Source organism: Saccopteryx leptura, chromosome X (assembly GCF_036850995.1).
Source record: "Saccopteryx leptura isolate mSacLep1 chromosome X, mSacLep1_pri_phased_curated, whole genome shotgun sequence".
Taxonomy (NCBI): domain Eukaryota; kingdom Metazoa; phylum Chordata; class Mammalia; order Chiroptera; family Emballonuridae; genus Saccopteryx; species Saccopteryx leptura.
This window is the reverse complement of record NC_089516.1, coordinates 101,124,416-101,142,133: the sequence shown is the minus strand read 5'-3', so window position 1 is coordinate 101,142,133 and position 17,718 is coordinate 101,124,416. Positions and strand designations below refer to the sequence as shown.

The 17,718-nt window shown below is 38.1% G+C and overlaps 1 protein-coding gene across 5 annotated transcripts in view; it reads left to right on the top strand.

Moving 5' to 3' along the window:
- Window positions 1-17,718, top strand: part of CHRDL1 (chordin like 1) — a 143,188-nt gene that overhangs the window by 98,911 nt on the left and 26,559 nt on the right. For all 5 annotated transcript variants that reach the window (XM_066356142.1, XM_066356141.1, XM_066356140.1 and 2 more), the window contains exon 7: window positions 17,165-17,232. In XM_066356142.1, coding sequence (XP_066212239.1) covers window positions 17,165-17,232 — 68 coding nt within the window. The remainder of the gene's footprint in view (window positions 1-17,164; window positions 17,233-17,718) is intronic.

Genomic DNA, 17,718 nt, shown 5'->3' with positions numbered 1-17,718 from the left:
ATTGCTTCCTCTCCTGTTTTTTGGAAGACTTTGAAAAGGATAGGTACCAACTCTTTTTTTAATGTACAGTTTTATTTATTTGAATAAATCACAATTTTTTTTTCTGAAAGCATGGATTACGCAGCAATAAAAAAACTATTTATGTCCCACTACTGAAACAGAACTATTGTTTTCATTTTTGTATATTATTTTCTAGTATCTTTCTTTCATTTGCATATTTCATAGAATTATATACATATAGCATTTCTTTCTATGCTTTTCACTTAACATGTCATTCTTGTACTTTTATTCTTGAAATCTTTATATAATCATAATTTTAATACATATTTAATACACTGCCTAATAAACATAATGTCATTTATTTATCCCATTTTTCATTTTGGACATTGAAGTGGTTTTCACTTTTTGCTTTTATGAATAATTCTGAAGTAAACATTTCATGTGACTATTATGATCAATACCTCTGATAGTGCCTAAAGATTCCCTGCAGAATGATTACAGGATCAAATGAAGTGAATGTTTTTTACCATCACAGACTCACATTGTCAATGGGCTTTCCTCAAAGGATATGACAATATCACTAATAGTATATGAGAAACAGTTTACAAGGTTTTATTCCCACTGAGTGTTATCACTTAAAAGTAAATCACTAGTTTAATAGGCAAAATATCTGCCAACTGTTTTATTTTGTGTGTGTGTGTTAAATTCTTCTTTTTTATTGCCTGACCTGTGGTGGCACAGTGGATAAAGCGTCGACCTGGAAATACTGAGGTCGCCAGTTCGAAACCTTGGGCTTGCCTGGCCAAGGCACATATGGGAGTTGATGCTTCCAGCTCCTCCCTCTTCTCTCTCTCTGTCTCTCTCTCCTCTCTCTCCCTCTCTGTCTCTCTCTCTCCCTCTCTCTCTCCTCTCTAAAAATGAATAAATTAAAAAAATTAAAAAAAAATTCTTCTTTTTTATTAATTTTAATTTATAAAAAAGTTAGGGGAAGGATGAAAAAAGGGGTGTAAATAGGGGCATGAGAGTGGGGTGTGAGGTTGTTATATTCAGTGGGACACTTGAAGCCATGTTAACAATTTTCATTATTAACCCCTTATCCGATGTATTGGTGAATATGTTCTCCCATTGTGTAGGTTGTCTTTTTATTTTGTTAATGGTGTCTTTTGCTGTACAAAAACTTTTTAGTTTGATACAGTCCCATTTGTTTTTTTTGTTTTTTTTTTTTGTCCTTTGTCCTTTATTTCACTTGCCAATGGAGATGTATTGGCAAAATTATTGCTACAAGAGATATCAGAGAGTTTACTGCCTATGTTTTCTTTCAAGATGTCTATGGTTTCACAACTTATATCTAAGTCTTTTATCCATTTTGAGTTTATTTTTGTGAGTGGTATCAGTTGGTGGTCTAGTTTCATTTTTTTTTTTTTTTTGCCTATACCTGTCCAATTTTTCCAGCACTATTTATTAAAGAGACTGTCTTTACTTCATTGTATGCTCTTACTTCCTTTGTCAAATATCAATTGACTATAAAGGCGTGGATTTATTTCTGGGTTCTCTGTTCTGATCCATTGATTTGTATGCCTGTTCTTATGCCAGTACCATGCTGTTTTGATTACAATGGCCTTGTAGTATAACTTGATATTAGGAAATGTGATACCTCCCACTTTATTCTTCATTTTTAAGATTGCTTAGGCTATTTGTGTTTTGTTTTTGTTTTTTTGGTTCCATATAAGTTTTTGAAATATTTGTTCTATACCTTTGAAGTATGTCATTGGTATTTAGATAGAAATTGCATCTCTTGCTGCTTTTAATATTCTTTCATTGTCCCTTAACTTTAGCATTTTAATTATGATGTGTCTTGGGGTAGGCCTCCTTGTGTTCATCTTTAATTGGACTCTCTGTGCTTCTTGAACTTGTGTAACTTTTTCCTACATCCATTTAGAGAAATTTTCAGCTATGATTTCTTCAAACTGGTTCTCTATCCCTTGTTCATTCTCTTCTCCTTCAGGAACCCCTACAATATGGGTGTTGTTTCTGTTCATGTTGTCACAGAAATCTCTTAGAATTTCCTCAGTCTTTTGAGCCTCTTTTAATTTTGCTGCTCTGCTTCTGTGCTATACTTATCTTGTGTTCTAAATCACTGATTCAATCCTCTGCTTCATCCTCCCTGCTGTTGATTCCTTCTAGTGCAGTCTTCATTTCTGATTTTGCATTTGTCATTTCTGACTGGTTGTTTTTTATGATTTCAGTGTCCTTTATGATGCTTGCTATCTTTTTATTTAGGTGCTCATGTCCATCTATTGTTGCTCTAAGGTCCTTGAGCATCCTAGAAATCATTATTGTAAACTTTGCATCTGGTAATTTGGTTACTTCCATTTCATTTAGTTCTTTTTCTGGGGATTTCTCTTTTTTATTAAAATTTAGGTTGCATTTCTTTGTCTACCAATATTGTCTGTGTATAGACTCCTCCTTTGGGCATACTGCTTGTGTAGCTAGCTGAGTCTAGGGTTGGTGCTGTCTGCAACCAGCTACCAGTTGTGTTGATTCTAGATCTTCTTGGGTTGGCATCAGCTGCTGTTTGTAACCTGCTGTGGGTTACTTGTCTTCAGCTACTGCTCTTTTTTGCTATTTGTGTCTGTGTTTTCTGTGCCTGGATAGTGTGGGAGGGGCCAACCTGTGTATAAGAATCAGCTTCCTCCTGCTTAGAGATGACAGTACCTCCATAAAAGCTTCAAGCTCCATGAGATTTGCCTCCACTTTTCAGCTGCTCCACCTCCACTTGCAGCTGCCTGGTCTTCACAGAGTCTTCTGTAGAAAGACTGTAGTGTGGGCCCTAACTGGTCTTCCCCAACCAACCCCTCTTGACGTTGCAAACTTGTTGGTTTATTGCAGCTGATGTTGGGAATACAATGTTTGTGGGATCCTCTACTTCATGGTTCTCTTGGGAAGTAGCTCAGTATCGGGATTGTGACCCCTACCTTGGAGCCTAATCCCTCAGCCACTGCTAGATACTCAAATTTTATTTCTCTTCAACAAGGTGAGCTGCATATTCAAATTGAGTGGGGCTCACAGTCCCTTCTTCAGAAGTTCTTACAGCTGATGAGACCCTGGTCTCAGGGAGGAAGACTGAGAGAGTATTCTCCTGGGGCTGACTGTGCCCCCCAGAAGGTGGCTAAGCCCCTCAACAAGATCCAATAATAGGCTCACAGGGAATCACACTTTGCATGTCTATGATCCAAGCCTCTCTCCCTTCCCCCTTTGGAGTCTAGCCCAGCAGGGTAGGATATCCAGCACCCAGGCTTACTGACTGTGAAGCTCCCCCCTATCCAATGCACGTGAGCCACTGTGCCAGTGCTGATCATAGAGAGCAGAATTCACCTCAGCTACGCCAGGTGTGAGGAGCCCTTCCTTAGGATACCACTCTAGCGAGGGTTGTTAGGTCCTCAACAGATGCTCTCCACAGCTGGCCACTGGATGTTCCAGCACTGGGCCTCCCTGGCAGAAACTCAGCACAGACCATTGGGAGACACTGCCTGTGTCTGGACCTCAGCAACTTTATTGGAGCTACAAAGAAATCCGGAGTTTGTGGCTGCCTCTGCTGGGCCCAGGTGCACATGAAAATACCAGCTGCACACCTAGGCTGGCTTTTACCCACACTGAGCCTAGGGGAAGGTCGCTTAAAAAATCAAGTTTCCCTGAGTCCCACCTCCTGCAGCTTCTGTCTGATGGCTGCTTGTGGGGCTCAGCCACCGAAAAAACCTCTGCTAGATTCTAGAGCCTGCAGTAATTCAGAGATTAGAAAGGGTGGTGGGTGTGGCTCTGCCTCTCGACCCTGGGTGTCAGCCTGTCCAGACTTTTGTCATAGACCTCAGTAGGGTGAGGCCCCAGGAGTTTGGTGGGTATGACCTCTGAGTCCCAGATGTGTGGTCTTCCTGCCTTCCAGACAGTTTCAACTGGGTTACCCCCTGAGGTGGAAGCACCAGTCTTGGAGTCAGGAACATTTTGGTGGTGGTGGGGGGGGGAAGCTACAGTCTCAACACCAGAAAACTGAGTCACTGGCACACCCCTGCATCCTGGCTTCTCAGCATGACCCAGTTGCCATGACTGGAGGAGGAGAGATTCCCAAGGGGGGAGCAGTTGCTTTTCCCCAGGCTGATGCCACTCAGAGGGGATTGCTCCACCCAAGAAAGATGGCAACTGTAGTTTTGGAGAATGACTCAGCACAGGGGTTCTGGTGGCTGTCCCACACAGTATCTCTCCCTAGGCCTCCAACTTTACACCCTCATCACACAACTCCAGTCCTCTCAGGTGTCCCTCCCCCAGAGCCCTGGGTAAGTGGCTGTGAACGAGATTTTCTGTACAAGCCCTTTAAAACAGAGTTTGCATCTCTGAGAGTTCTGTCAATTTCTAGCAAACAGAAACCTGGCTCTTTTCAGCTCCCAATGCTATATGTGCACCTCTTCTAGGCTCTGGAGCTCTAGGCTGGGGCTCCAGGCCTGAAGCTGAGGATCCACACCTCTCAGGGCAATTCTTCCCGCAGGGAGAGTCCTTCTGGACCCTCAGCCATCACTCGCTCCCGGAGCAAGGCAGCACTTTCTGCGTCTCCTTCCTTCCTACCAGTCTTGGTGTGACTTCTTCTGTGATCCTTGGTTATAGACTCCTCTTCATTTAGTCCAAAGTTGGTTTTTCAAGATGATTGTTCTTAAGTTAAGTTGTAGTCCAGTTTGGTTCTGGGAAGTGCCAGTTAGAACATCCACTTTCACCATTGCTATCTTGGAATCCCCTCCACCAACTCTTCTTTGAATGTTTGGTAGAATTCACTAGTATAGCCATCTACTCCCAAACTTTTGTTTTTGGGGTTTTTTTGGTAGTTGTTTCTATTTCCTCCCTGCTTATAGTTCTATTTAGATTTTCCACTGCTTGGTGACTCAGTCTACAAAGATTGTATAGTTCTAGGAATTTATCTATTTACTCTAGGTTGTTTAATTTGGTGGCATATAATAAATAACTGAATAAGTTTTGAGTTAGTATGCTCTCATCTAAATTTCAAAATGTATTGAAACACTGTGATATTTTCATAGCTACAGAAGAACCTGACTACCAATGGTAATCTCTTTTCAAAAGTGAATCATTCATGTTCATGATCATGGGAGCATCTTAGAGATTTTCCATTCTTGCTTGCCTCTCTTATTCAGGTTCTTTTTCTTCTCTCTCTATCCTTTGCACTCAGAATTTATCTTCGCATGCTTGCTAACTGTCCCAGAACTCCCATCCCTCTAAAGTCATCATGCTCTTTTTTTAGCATGTCTCTTCCATTTAGAATGTTATTTTCTTAGAGAACTCTTCCAATAGTGGATGATGTAGCATTTACTTTCATACTGAGCTTAACAAATTAATAGCAATGTTTCCTAATTGGCCATCTGGGATATCCTGTCAAAGCCAATAATGCCCCATCTTATTGTGGAATTAGAGAGAATTTTTTTAATGTGTATAAAAGTATGGTTCTACTTTTTTTTTTAAAAAAAAAAAGGAACTCTCAGTGGAGCATTTCAGAGCAATTATTTCTTCACGGGTGGTTAAAGCCACTCTTCCTTCAACCTTGTCCTTCTAACTACTTCAAGGGATGCCATGACTGCCCCAAAACACACCACTGGATATGCACATTACTCTCATTAGAATAGTCTTCAAGAGCATAGACCTCGACATTTATAGAAGTTACTCTGATTTGTTGACTGATAGTATAAACAGAGGAAAAAGAAATACGAGAAAGAGAACCACATGATGTCAGGAATCATATTTAAATATTACATACACTACAACTGTAAGAACTTACCAAGTCCAGGTCTCCATAGCCTGGACAAAATGGACAGTTGATACAATTATTCAGTTGATTCATTCAAATTGATGAAATGACTATATCCACTTTTCCTTTGGCTATTAAAACCAGATCTACATCCCATACTCCCAACAAATAGTCCAGTTTTCTTTGAATAGGGCCAGGAAGTTAAAGTGGTGTTTACAAAAAGGAGAAGGACCTTTATCTGACTGCTTTTATTCCCAAGTTGACCAGGCAGTAAACATTGGTAGATTATCGAGTTTTCCTTCTCTATCCTACTTGTTCTTTTCCATTAATGGGTGCAGTAGCACAGGATTCTACCTTATTTAGGTACTTGGATTTTTACCACTCTATTTTATGACAATGTAACTTGTACTGCTTCTCAATGAAGCAGATATCTGTCCTCTTCAGCCTTCACTTTAAGCCAAGAGAGAAAATGAATTTAATTAAAATGTAAACTTCTTTTATAAAAGGATGGAAAGAAGAAGAGGACTTGCATAATTATGAGAGAATCTAAGGCACTTCAGAAAATGAGCTGAAGGAATCTCTGCAGACTCTTCTTATAATTATTATTAGTAATATTAGTATTAGTATTAGTATTAATACAATATCTTCAGGACTCTGGCTTCTGATGATTTAGAAGTTAAATGATTCCCTTTCTATGTGCAGGCATTTATTTTCTCTTTTAACTAGGCTTTGTTTGTTCATTTAATCCAAACCCTTTCTTTTGTTAAATACCTAGCCCACTTGTAAGAATACCTTGCGCTGGGTTTTCCCCACATGTAAGCTGCTCTCTAATAGGAAGCATAAATGGAAGGGAAGGATGGGAAGAAGAGGGAGAGGGAATAATGGCTAACAATTACATGACACTCACAATGTGGCAAACACTCTTCTAAGCTTTTTACATACACTAATTAATTTCACCCTCATAACCCTATGGGATTGTTATTATTGTCTCTATTTTAGCAATTAGGAAAAGGAGGCACAATGAATTTAATTCAGTTTTCCAAAGTTACAAAGGAAAGAAGGGGACAGAGTGACAATTTGGACCCAGGCAGTCAGGGTCTGGGCTGTTCTCTTAGTCATTATACTATACTGCTTCTGAACTTGGGGATGTGAACAAACTTTGGGGATTCTGTTAACTCAGAGGCTACTGAGAACAGTTTGTGATAACTCTGCTCCCAAAGACCCAATATGATATACTTTCAGCTCTTTTCATTGGGACTACTCTGGGATACAAACACCCCATTTCTTTTTTTTTTTAATTTAAATAAATTTTTATTAATGTTAATGGGGTGACATTAATAAATCAGGGTGCATATATTCAAAGAAAACATGTCTAGGTTATCTTGTCATTCAATTATGTTGCATACCCATCGCCTAGAGTCAGATTGTCCTCCGTAACCCTCTATCTAGTTTTCTTTGTGCCCCTCCCCCTCTCCCTAACCCTCTCCCTCCTTCCCTCCCGCGTCCTCCCTCTCCCCACCCCTGGTAACCACCACACTCTTGTCCATGTCTCTTAGTCTCGTTTTTATGTTCCACCAATGTATGGAATCATGTAGTTCTTTTTTTCTGATTTACTTATTTCACTCCGTATAATGTTATCAAGATCCCACCATTTTGTTGTAAATGATCCAAAGTCATCATTTCTTATGGCCAAGTAGTATTCCATAGTGTATATGTGCCACATCTTCTTTATCCAGTCTTCTATTGAAGGGCTTTTTGGTTGTTGCCATGTCTTGGCCACTGTGAACAGTGCTGCGATGAACATGGGGCTACATGTGTCTTTACATATCAATGCTTCTGAGGTTTTGGGGTATATATATACCCAGTAGAGGGATTGCTGGGTCATAAGGTAGTTCTATTTTCAGTTTTTTGAGGAACCACCATACTTTCCTCCATAATGGTTGTACTACTTTACAGTCCCACCAACAGTGGATGAGAGTTCCCTTTTCTCCGCAGCCTCTCCAACATTTGCTATTACCCATCTTGTTGATAATAGCTAATCTAACAGGGGTGAGGTGGTATCTCATTGTAGTTTTGATTTGCATTTCTCTAATAACTAATGAAGATGAGCATCCTTTTTTTTTTTTTCTGAAGCTAGAAACAGGGAGAGACAGTCAGACAGACTCCCGCATGCGCCTGACCGGGATCCACCCGGCACGCCCACCAGGGGCAACGCTCTGCCCCTCTGGGCCGTTGCTCTGCCACGACCAGAGCCACTCTAGCACCTGGGGCAGAGGCCAAGGAGCCATCCCCAGCGCCCGGGCCATCTTTGCTCCAATGGAGTCTCGGCTGTGGGAGGGGAAGAGAGAGACAGAGAGGAAGGAGGGGGGGATGGAGAAGCAAATGGGCACTTCTCCTATGTGCCCTGGCCGGGAATCGAACCCTGGTCCCCTGCACACCAGGCTGATGCTCTACCGCTGAGCCAACCGGCCAGGGCCAGCATCTTTTCATATATCTGTTGGCCATTTGTATTTCTTCCTGGGAGAAGTGTCTGTTCATGTCCTCTTCCCATTTTTTTATTGGATTGTTTGTTTGTTTGTTGTTGAGTTTTATGAGTTCTTTGTAAATTTTGGATATTAGGCCCTTATCTGAGCTGTTGTTTGAAAATAACATTTCCCATTTATTTGGCTGTCTGTTTATTTTGATGTCAGTTTCTCTTGCTGAGCAAAAACTTTTTAATCTGATATAGTCCCATTCATTTATCTTTGCCTTTACTTCTCTTGCCTGTGGAGTCAAGTTCATAAAATGTTCTTTTAAACCCAGGTCCATGAGTTTAGTACCTATGTCTTCTTCTATGTACTTTATTGTTTCCGGTCTTATATTTAGGTCTTTGATCCATTTTGAATTAATTTTAGTACACAGGGACAAGCTGTAGTCGAGTTTCATTCTTTTGCATGTGGCTTTCCAGTTTTCCCAGCACCATTTGTTGAAGAGGCTTTCTTTTCTCCATTGTGTGTTGTTGGCCCCTTTATCAAAAATTATTTGACCATATATATGTGGTTTTATTTCTGGGCTTTCTATTCTGTTCCATTGGTCTGAGTGTCTATTTTTTCTGCCAGTATCATGCTGTTTTGATTGTCGTGGCCCTATAATATAGTTTGAAGTCAGGTATTGTAATGCCCCCAGCTTCATTCTTTTTCCTTAGGTTTGCTTTGGCTATTCAGGGTTTTTTATAGTTCCATATAAATCTGATGATTTTTTGTTCCATTTCTTTAAAAAGTTCTGGCCAGAGCAATCGGACAAGACAAAGAAATAAAAGGCATCCATATCAGAAAAGAAGAAGTAAACGTATCACTTTTTGCAGATGATATGATCCTATACATCGAAAACCCGAAGGACTCCACAAAAAGATTACTAGAAACAATAAACTGATACAGTAAGGTCGCAGGATACAAAGTTAACATACAAAAGTCCATAGCCTTTCTATATGCCAACAATGAAATATTAGAAAACGAACTCAAAAAAATAATCCCCTTCAAGATTGCAACAAAAAAATAAAATACCTAGGAATAAACATAACAAAGAATGTAAAGGACCTATATAACGAAAACTACAAAGCATTGTTAAGAGAAATAGAAAAAGACACAATGAGATGGAAAAATATTCCTTGTTCTTGGATAGGAAGAATAAATATAATTAAAATGGCCATATTACCCAAAGCAATTTATAAATTTAATGCAATTCCCATTTCTAACCATTAAAAAATTGATCTATTTAGTCACATCACCATTGAAAGAGCAGAGCACCATCTAGTTAATAATTTCTTTATTCCCTCTTCTCTAATCTCTACCTGCAAAGACATATACTCTCACAATGCATTTTCTAATGTACATATCTCTGATTTTTATGGATAAATGCTTTTGTACTCTTCAGATTTGGCTTGCTACTGTTAGCAGGAGCTTTTCCTTGTGTTTGTTTTAGTGTTTCTCAAGCAGATATTTTGTTTAAAATATTGAGAGAGCCCAAAAAAATAAACAAAAAAGTGTCTCTGTATGTTTTACAGGACACTGGAGGACTTCTTGCAGTACTATATCTCATTATTGGAAGCTCAAATGTCTACCAGTGGAGAATTATTATACCAGTGTTTTTCAGAGTTTTCCTCAGATTTCACCACACTTGCTCCCCCTCAACAGAATTTGTAGAATTAGATGTTTGGCAGAGTGGCCCCCCACCCCTGCCAGAGAGCTTTTCACTTCCTCTTTCATCTTTTGCTTGGTACTGAGTACTGGCTCTAATGTGGCCCACTATAGAACCTGATAATATTTTTGTAATCAGTTTCTTCCTCTGTGCCCTCTCTCCATTTCCCTGAAAATCTCTTTAACCATTTCCCCAATTCTTGTGATTTCAACTTGTTTCTCTAAAAATGCAGACATAATTTTCCCTTGTTACAGAGATCACATGCCCTTGTCTCTTGGATTCATTTAATTTCTATTTGCCTTATGATTAGAGTGACCATATAATTTATCATCCAAATGAAGACACTTTTGAAAGTGTAAGAGTCAATTCTAATGACTATGCCTTCCAGAATAACAGGCATAAAACTGGGTTTTCCCAGATACATTGGGATCTATGGGCAACACCCCATAGTTACCAATGATGTTGTATGTGGTTCAGAATTGGCCATATGCCAGTTTAGTTTTGCTATCTTCAGTTAACCTTCATGAATATCTCATAACCTCATTGTCCTTTTGAGACAACATGGTTTGTTTCTGTGATCTGCTTAAGCCACCCAAAGATTAATGGAAGCAATGGGAGTTATAAACAGTCTTAATTTTAGCCTAGCTCTTGACCATTTTCAAATACTTGTTCTCCTATTACCAGAAAGCCAAGCTACTCCAGCTCCATAGGGTACCACTCAGAGTATAATTGAGGTTTGAATAAACAACACATGTGGCTTTTAAGGTTAAACGAATATTGTTTGACATACAGTACAGTAGAGTTGCTTTTCATTTTAGTTTAAAAATTGGTTAGAATTACATCTTGTTGCTTCTTGGAATTAACTAAAATCCATCTGTCCCCATTAGTATCATTGTTGTTGTTTTAAAGCCTTGGCTGAAAAAAGAATCTCTCTCTTACTCTAGATAATTTGTCCAGTGAATCGGAGGGGGGGGGGGCAAAGAAACAGTTCTTTTAGGGCATCAGTGTTTACTTTTTTATTTTATATGTTTTGTCTCTTAAATGTATCTATGTTGTAACATACAAAGTATAATATCTCAGATTGCAAATGGACAAATCAAATTTTAGCTGCCCAACAGACCCTGCTCAGGTCTAGAAAACCACTTATAGCTGTTCAAAATGTTAGCATCTAAGAAGATAATTCTGGTTTAACTATGGTTTCAATTAAATAGAACAACTAAAAAGTTAAAACCTTTAGCAGCTACTTATAAAACATTGCAGTTTAAAGAATGATATTTCGATGAATTTGAAGTAGTTTCTGCTTGAAAATATATATACAGAAGTAATGGTTCCAGTTTTTAACAAAGTGTAATAGTTCAAATTTAGGTACACATACCTGACTGCAAATGCTTAGGTGATTGTGGCATATTCATCTGAATTTGTGTTACAAGATAGTAATAGTTGGTTTTCATACTTGATATCCAATTGCCTCATTGCATTGCCATGTTCCCTTTCTGCTCATTTACCAAGGACTGTATGCTTCTATATTACTTTGAGACTCTGACTAGACTATAAGGATTTAAAGACTATTTAAAAGCCCTTTTAAGACTGAAAGGTCTAACTGGAATATATTGAACTTTTCAGATGGTCATGTTGAATAAACATTTCATGTCAACATCAATCATTAACTTTACATTTAAAAGGGCATTTGATGAGGAGAGCTTTTTTTAATTTTCTTCTTTTCTAACTTGCTCTCCTTTGGATACTTAGATTAGGCTTGAAACCATATCCTATAGCTTTAATATATTGGTTTGTCACTTGCCAGTGAAACTTTTGTGGTTTAAAGTCTTCCCTCTGGACTCATTTTTATTTTGCTCAGAACATAACTTAGAGCAGGCATGGCCAACATACTGCAAAATGAGTTTATGTGGCCCGCGATTAAATTTTTAATATTCTCCGCACAATGCACTGTGGAAATGAAATAAGTGGTACTTTTAAATCGTTATAGGTAAACTACAATATCTAACCATTGTACAACAATGAAAGTTAAAATCTCAGCTACTCAGAAGCAGAAGCGTCTTTGATTATTGGAAATCGAGATATTTAAGATGATAGTGATACACAGAAAACAATTCCACGTGTGACTAATCTAGGGTTAACTTCCAATAATTGGTCGAATGGATTCGCAATACTTCTTTATTTTTTAAAAAATTTCCATTATAAAGATTTACAACTTTGTACTCATCTATGCAATTTTTATAAGCAATTGAATACTGGAAAATATGGAAATTAAAAAAAAAAACTTGCCAAAGAATATTTAATAATCTTCAGCTCAACTTATATTTGTGAACAAACGTTTTCTTTAATGAATCTAAATAAAATTACAACAAAATCAAGATTGAATGATTTATATTTGGAGGCTGTGTTAAGAATAGCTACTACAAGTATAGAGCCAGATATTAAAAAAATAATAGGTGATGCAAAGCGCCTCAACACGTCACATTAGTTTTTTTTAATTTGTTGTACTAAATTACTTACATTTATTCATAAACAAATTACATAATAAAATTTTGTTTACATAAACAAATCATTTTTGTATTTAAAATTTTTTTATTTTAATATTTCGTCCAGCCCGTGAAAAAAGTTTTCTTTCTAATCTGGCTGGGGTGCAAAAACTGTTGGCCACACCTAGCTTAAAGTCCCCAGTGTCAGCTAAAATGGAATAAGTATATCCATGTGCACCCCCAATCAGTCACTGTCATGGGTAGTACCATTTTCCAACTCTCCAGATGTGCAACAGTAGAGTCATTTTATACTATTTTCTGTTTGATTAGCAAATCTTCCATTGGGGTGTTTTCATTTCCTTTTTAACTATAGAAGTCTGACTTAACCCTTCTTTTCCATTATTTTATAGATTCTCATGTTCTATCACATATTACTACAACAGGCTCTTGGTTTGCCTCCCAGATACCAGTAGCTTCTTCACTCATCAATACTCTTGCCAGAATATGCTTGCACAAGTACCATTTTTACCATAGGAATCTCTACATAAAAACTGGTAGCCAGATCATGTGTGAATTCTTCAGCCTCTTTTTGAAATTCATGAAGCAATTATTGACCACCCATAACTACCTCAACACCCCACCCTCCTTATTTAATCCCTCCTTCTCTCTCTCCCACTGTTTTCACCCTCCCAGTCCCTGTTTCTATTTCCACCAGCCTCATTTCTTTAGTTTCACGTCAGGTTTCTATTCAAGCTAAACCTTGCTTGCCATCACCAGTGTGTGACCTGCTATTTCAAAGCTCTGGCCCTTTGAAAATGCCATTTCTTTAGTTTTAGATACCGTCTGCCCATATCACTGTCTTAAAAATTATTTAGGGAAGCTCTCACAATTGCATCTGACTAATTACTTCACCTATTCAATATTTCCTAAGCACATACATTCCATTTATATGTTCAGTTGCTACTCTGTTCAATGTTTTAGGCTGTTTCCTATGTTGATTTCCTGTTACTTCCAAACAGGTTGTAAATATATTGAAGGCAAAGGCCGAGCCTGATTTCTCTCTTCCTCATGCCTTATTATGAGGTTCTCCACCCAAAAGGGTTTCATTGCATGTTAACTAACTTTTGGGCATTATTTTCTAGACAGAACCAAAGGTGAAATCGTCCTCACTGTTACAGAGTCAGTCAGGGTTTTGACACAGTTTGCTTGTGGTCTTTGTCTACCATCTTGACCTAGATGTGGAAAAACCAGAAAGAAGTGAGTATACAGTTGTATAAAGCACTTATTTATTTGTGATGGTACTTCAGTTTAGTACATATATTGAGTAAATGATGGAGACCCAGTAAAATGCTAAGTGTCCAGACAAGTTATTCTCAAACTCAAACACATCACAATCCTTATGAGGGCTTTGCAAAACCCAGATCACTGACTCCCTACCCCAGAGTTTCTGACTTTGTAGGCCTGGGGTGGGTTCCAAAATTTTGCATTTCTAACAAGTTCCCAGTTAATGCTGGTGTTGCTGATCTAGATACCACACTTGGCACTCTAGTGATCTAGGCAGTTCAGAGTGGTTTCTAAGGCATGGTTTCCAGTCTCTAGGGATTTACAGTTTCTTCAGGGAGACAAACCAGGCTCAGGAAACACTTAACAACAGAAAACATTATAGAATGTTTTAATATTTGTATTCATTCAAGAAATATTGAATAAGTACTAACTACATGCCTAGTACTGTTCTAGTTACTGGGGTTACATAATTGAACATGATAGACAAAAATTCTTGTTCATATTTCAAGTCTAATTTTATAGAGTAATTCTAGTGGGAGAAATCAAACAATAAATAAAATATATAAAATGTAAGATAGTTTAAGTGCTAGAAAGAAAAAGCAAAGAAGGGGGATAAATATCAGAGGGGTGACAGGTTCAAAACCTCTAAGTTGCTGGCTCGAGCACAGGCTCACCAACATGAGTGTGGGGTCGCTGGCTTAAGCGTGGGATCATAGACATGAGTCTATGGTTGCTGCTTTGAATCCCAAGGTCACTGGTTAGAGCAGCGGTTCTCAACCTGTGGGTTGCGACCCTGGTGGGGGTCAAACGACCAAAACACAGGGGTCGCCTAAAGGTTTTGGTCGTTCGACCCCCACCGGGGTCACGACCCACAGGTTGAGAACCGCTGGGTTAGAGCCCAGCATCATTGGCTTGAACAAGGGGTCACTGCCTCAGCTAGAGTTCCATCATCAAGGCACATATGGGAAAGCAATCAGTGAACAACTAAGGTACTGCAATGAAGAATTGATGCTTCTCAGCTCTCTCCCTTTCTGTCTTTCTGTCCCTATTTGTCCCTCCTCTGTCTCTCTCACAAAAAAAAAGAAAGAAAAGAAAATATCAGAGGGGTTTGAAATTTTAGATAGGTGGTCAGATAAGGTCTCCAGTCCCATCATTTGAGAAGTATTTATAGAGTGAAAACTATGTGGCAGGAAATTGTTACAGATGACATTGATACTGCCATAAATGAAACAAATAATAAACCCTGCCCTTATATAAGGGACATACTTATTTGAGAGCCAAGAAATCTGAGGTTTCCTGTTAACTCTCACAAACCCATTATGTGACTGAATAGCTGATACTTTTCCTCTCTGAGGCTTTGTTTCTCCACCTGTTAAATGTAACAGTTAGACAAAGTTATGCGTGAACTCCTATCCGTCTCTCAGGTTATAGGACGCTAAGTCCTTTCGGCAATTGGGAATATGTAAGAGTGCTTGAAGAAGACTTTGCAGAGGAAGAAATACTTATTGGTTTTCATAGACATGGAAGATAAATAAGGTTGGCAAGGTGGAAAGAGAATTTCAAAAGAAGAATAACATGAGCAAAACCATGGAAGCAAGAATGGGAGATACATAGCCAATGAAGAGCAAGGAGGTCAAAGGGTTCCCATTGTAATGTAGCTGAGATAATTGGGTGGGTGGTGAGTGCTCAATAAAGATGAGGTTGTAGCTAATTATTGAGCATCTTTGATGAGAACCCACTGAGGGTTTTGATCATGGAATGTTATAATTATACAAAGTGGTGTTTTAAGAAGGTTAACATAGCAACTGGAGTTAAATCTTCAAAATTCATAATTTTTTCATAGCTGATCTCTGAATCATAAAGAAATAAAGTCATAATTTGTAATACATTACTGACTGATTATAATATTGCTCTCAAACACATTTTGAGGTCTTTTTCAAGTCCTGAAAAAGCCAAAGGTACTACATAATTTTCCCTAAGAGTACTACTATCATAAGCTTGAACCAGAAACATGTTACTATTTATTTCCTCTTTTTTAATGTTTATTTTATTGATTTTAGAGAGAAGGGAGAGAACAGGAGAGAGACAAGAACATCTGTTTCTATATGTGCCCTGACCAGGGATCAAGTCGGCAACCTCCATGCTATGCCCTAACCAACCAAGCTATCTGGCCTGGGCAGAAACATGTTACTATTTAGACTTAGGTTTTGAAATCTTGGGAGATGAACTGAAATAGAGAATTCTTAATGTTTATATTCTTTTGTATTTCTTCTTATCCCATGAAAAATATGGTTGAGTTGATAATGTGTTTAATCTCAGCCAGATATATAGATAGATAAATCTATATCTATATGTATCTTCAGCTCTATTTCTACATACACAGCATACATGTGCACACACACATACGTAAACAGTTCTCACTTAGAGTGGTGCAAATACTTCTAGGACCAAGCTTTTCCTATGTGCTTGTTTGGTCATAGGTAACACAGGACATATTCATGGGGATTATCTTCTAGTTTTTTTTATCTTTAATTAGTTGAGAAATCATATCTATCGTATGTTTTTTGCTCTCCAAGCTGAAAGTAGAATCTTCCTTCTAAAGGCAGTTGCTCTGGAAGACAGCAATGGGTTAGCTAGCTGTTTGAAAAGTGGATATATAGACTTATAGAAAGGTGTCTTAGGCAAAAAAAAAATAAAATAAATAAATAAATAAATAAATAAATAAATAAAAATAAATAAAGAGAGAGAGAGAAGGATATTTTCAATGTTGGTTATGTAAACACCCCAATCTTAGCAACTTTTACCTTAACTTTCAGATTATATCATAACTTCTCAGAAATGCAATGGTGAATTCAACAAATCATAGCAGACCAAATAATCAAAACTCTCATTTGTTAAAGGTAGTTTAAACAAGTAGTTTTCAACCTTTGGTCCATGGACTGATACCAGTCATGCAGAAATTTCATGCCAGTCTGCAAAAGAGTTAACCACCCTGATGTTGTATGAAGATTTGTAAGAGTGGTTAACTCTTTTGCAGACTGGCATGAAATTTCTGGGAGACTGGCAGTTGAAAATCACTGGTTTAAATACAAGTTAAATATGACCTGAAAACTACTTAACTATAGCTAGAATAAGATAAGAAAAAGTGACAGTGATGGTTATATTAAAATGGAAAGTGATTATTTTCCAAATTTTGGGTAATGTTGCTTTATGGTCTATTTTTAGAAAAAGATAACTTTCTTTGGAGTTGTTTTGAAAAACAAGGCATATTCAGAGAGAAATCAATTAAAGCTGCTTTTTGAAGAATAGCTGAACAGACTGGAGAACTATGGGATTGTAAGACCAAAAATGTTACTGGGCCACAAGGGTGATATTTTTCCTTCTATGTAGGCATGATTTAAAATTTTTTTTTAATAAACAGGGGATGGAGAATTGTCGTGGGAACATTCTGATGGTGATATCTTCCGGCAACCTGCCAACAGAGAAGCAGTAAGTGTGAATAACCCAAATAATTCAACACTTTACAGCATTAGGCCAAACTTTCCTCTCTCCATGGCTACATTCCCGGCAATTCCATAAAAGGGCCTATTTCATTTTTTTTTTTTAGTAAATTTTTATTAATGATAATGAGATGACATTAATAAATCAGGGTACATATATTCAAAGAAAACATGTCTAGGTTATTTTGTCATTAAATTATGTCGCATACCCCTCGCCCAAAGTCAGATTGTCCTCCACCTCCCTCTATCTAGTTCTCTGTGCCCCTCCCCCTCCCCCTAACTCTCTCCCTCCCTCCCTCCCATGTCCTCCCTCTCCCCACCCCTGGTAACCACCACACTCTTGTCCATGTCTCTTAGTCTCGTTTTTATATTCCACCAATGTATAGAATCATGTAGTTCTTGTTTTTTTCTGATTTACTTATTTCACTCCGTATAATGTTATCAAGATCCCACCATTTTGCTGTAAATGATCTGA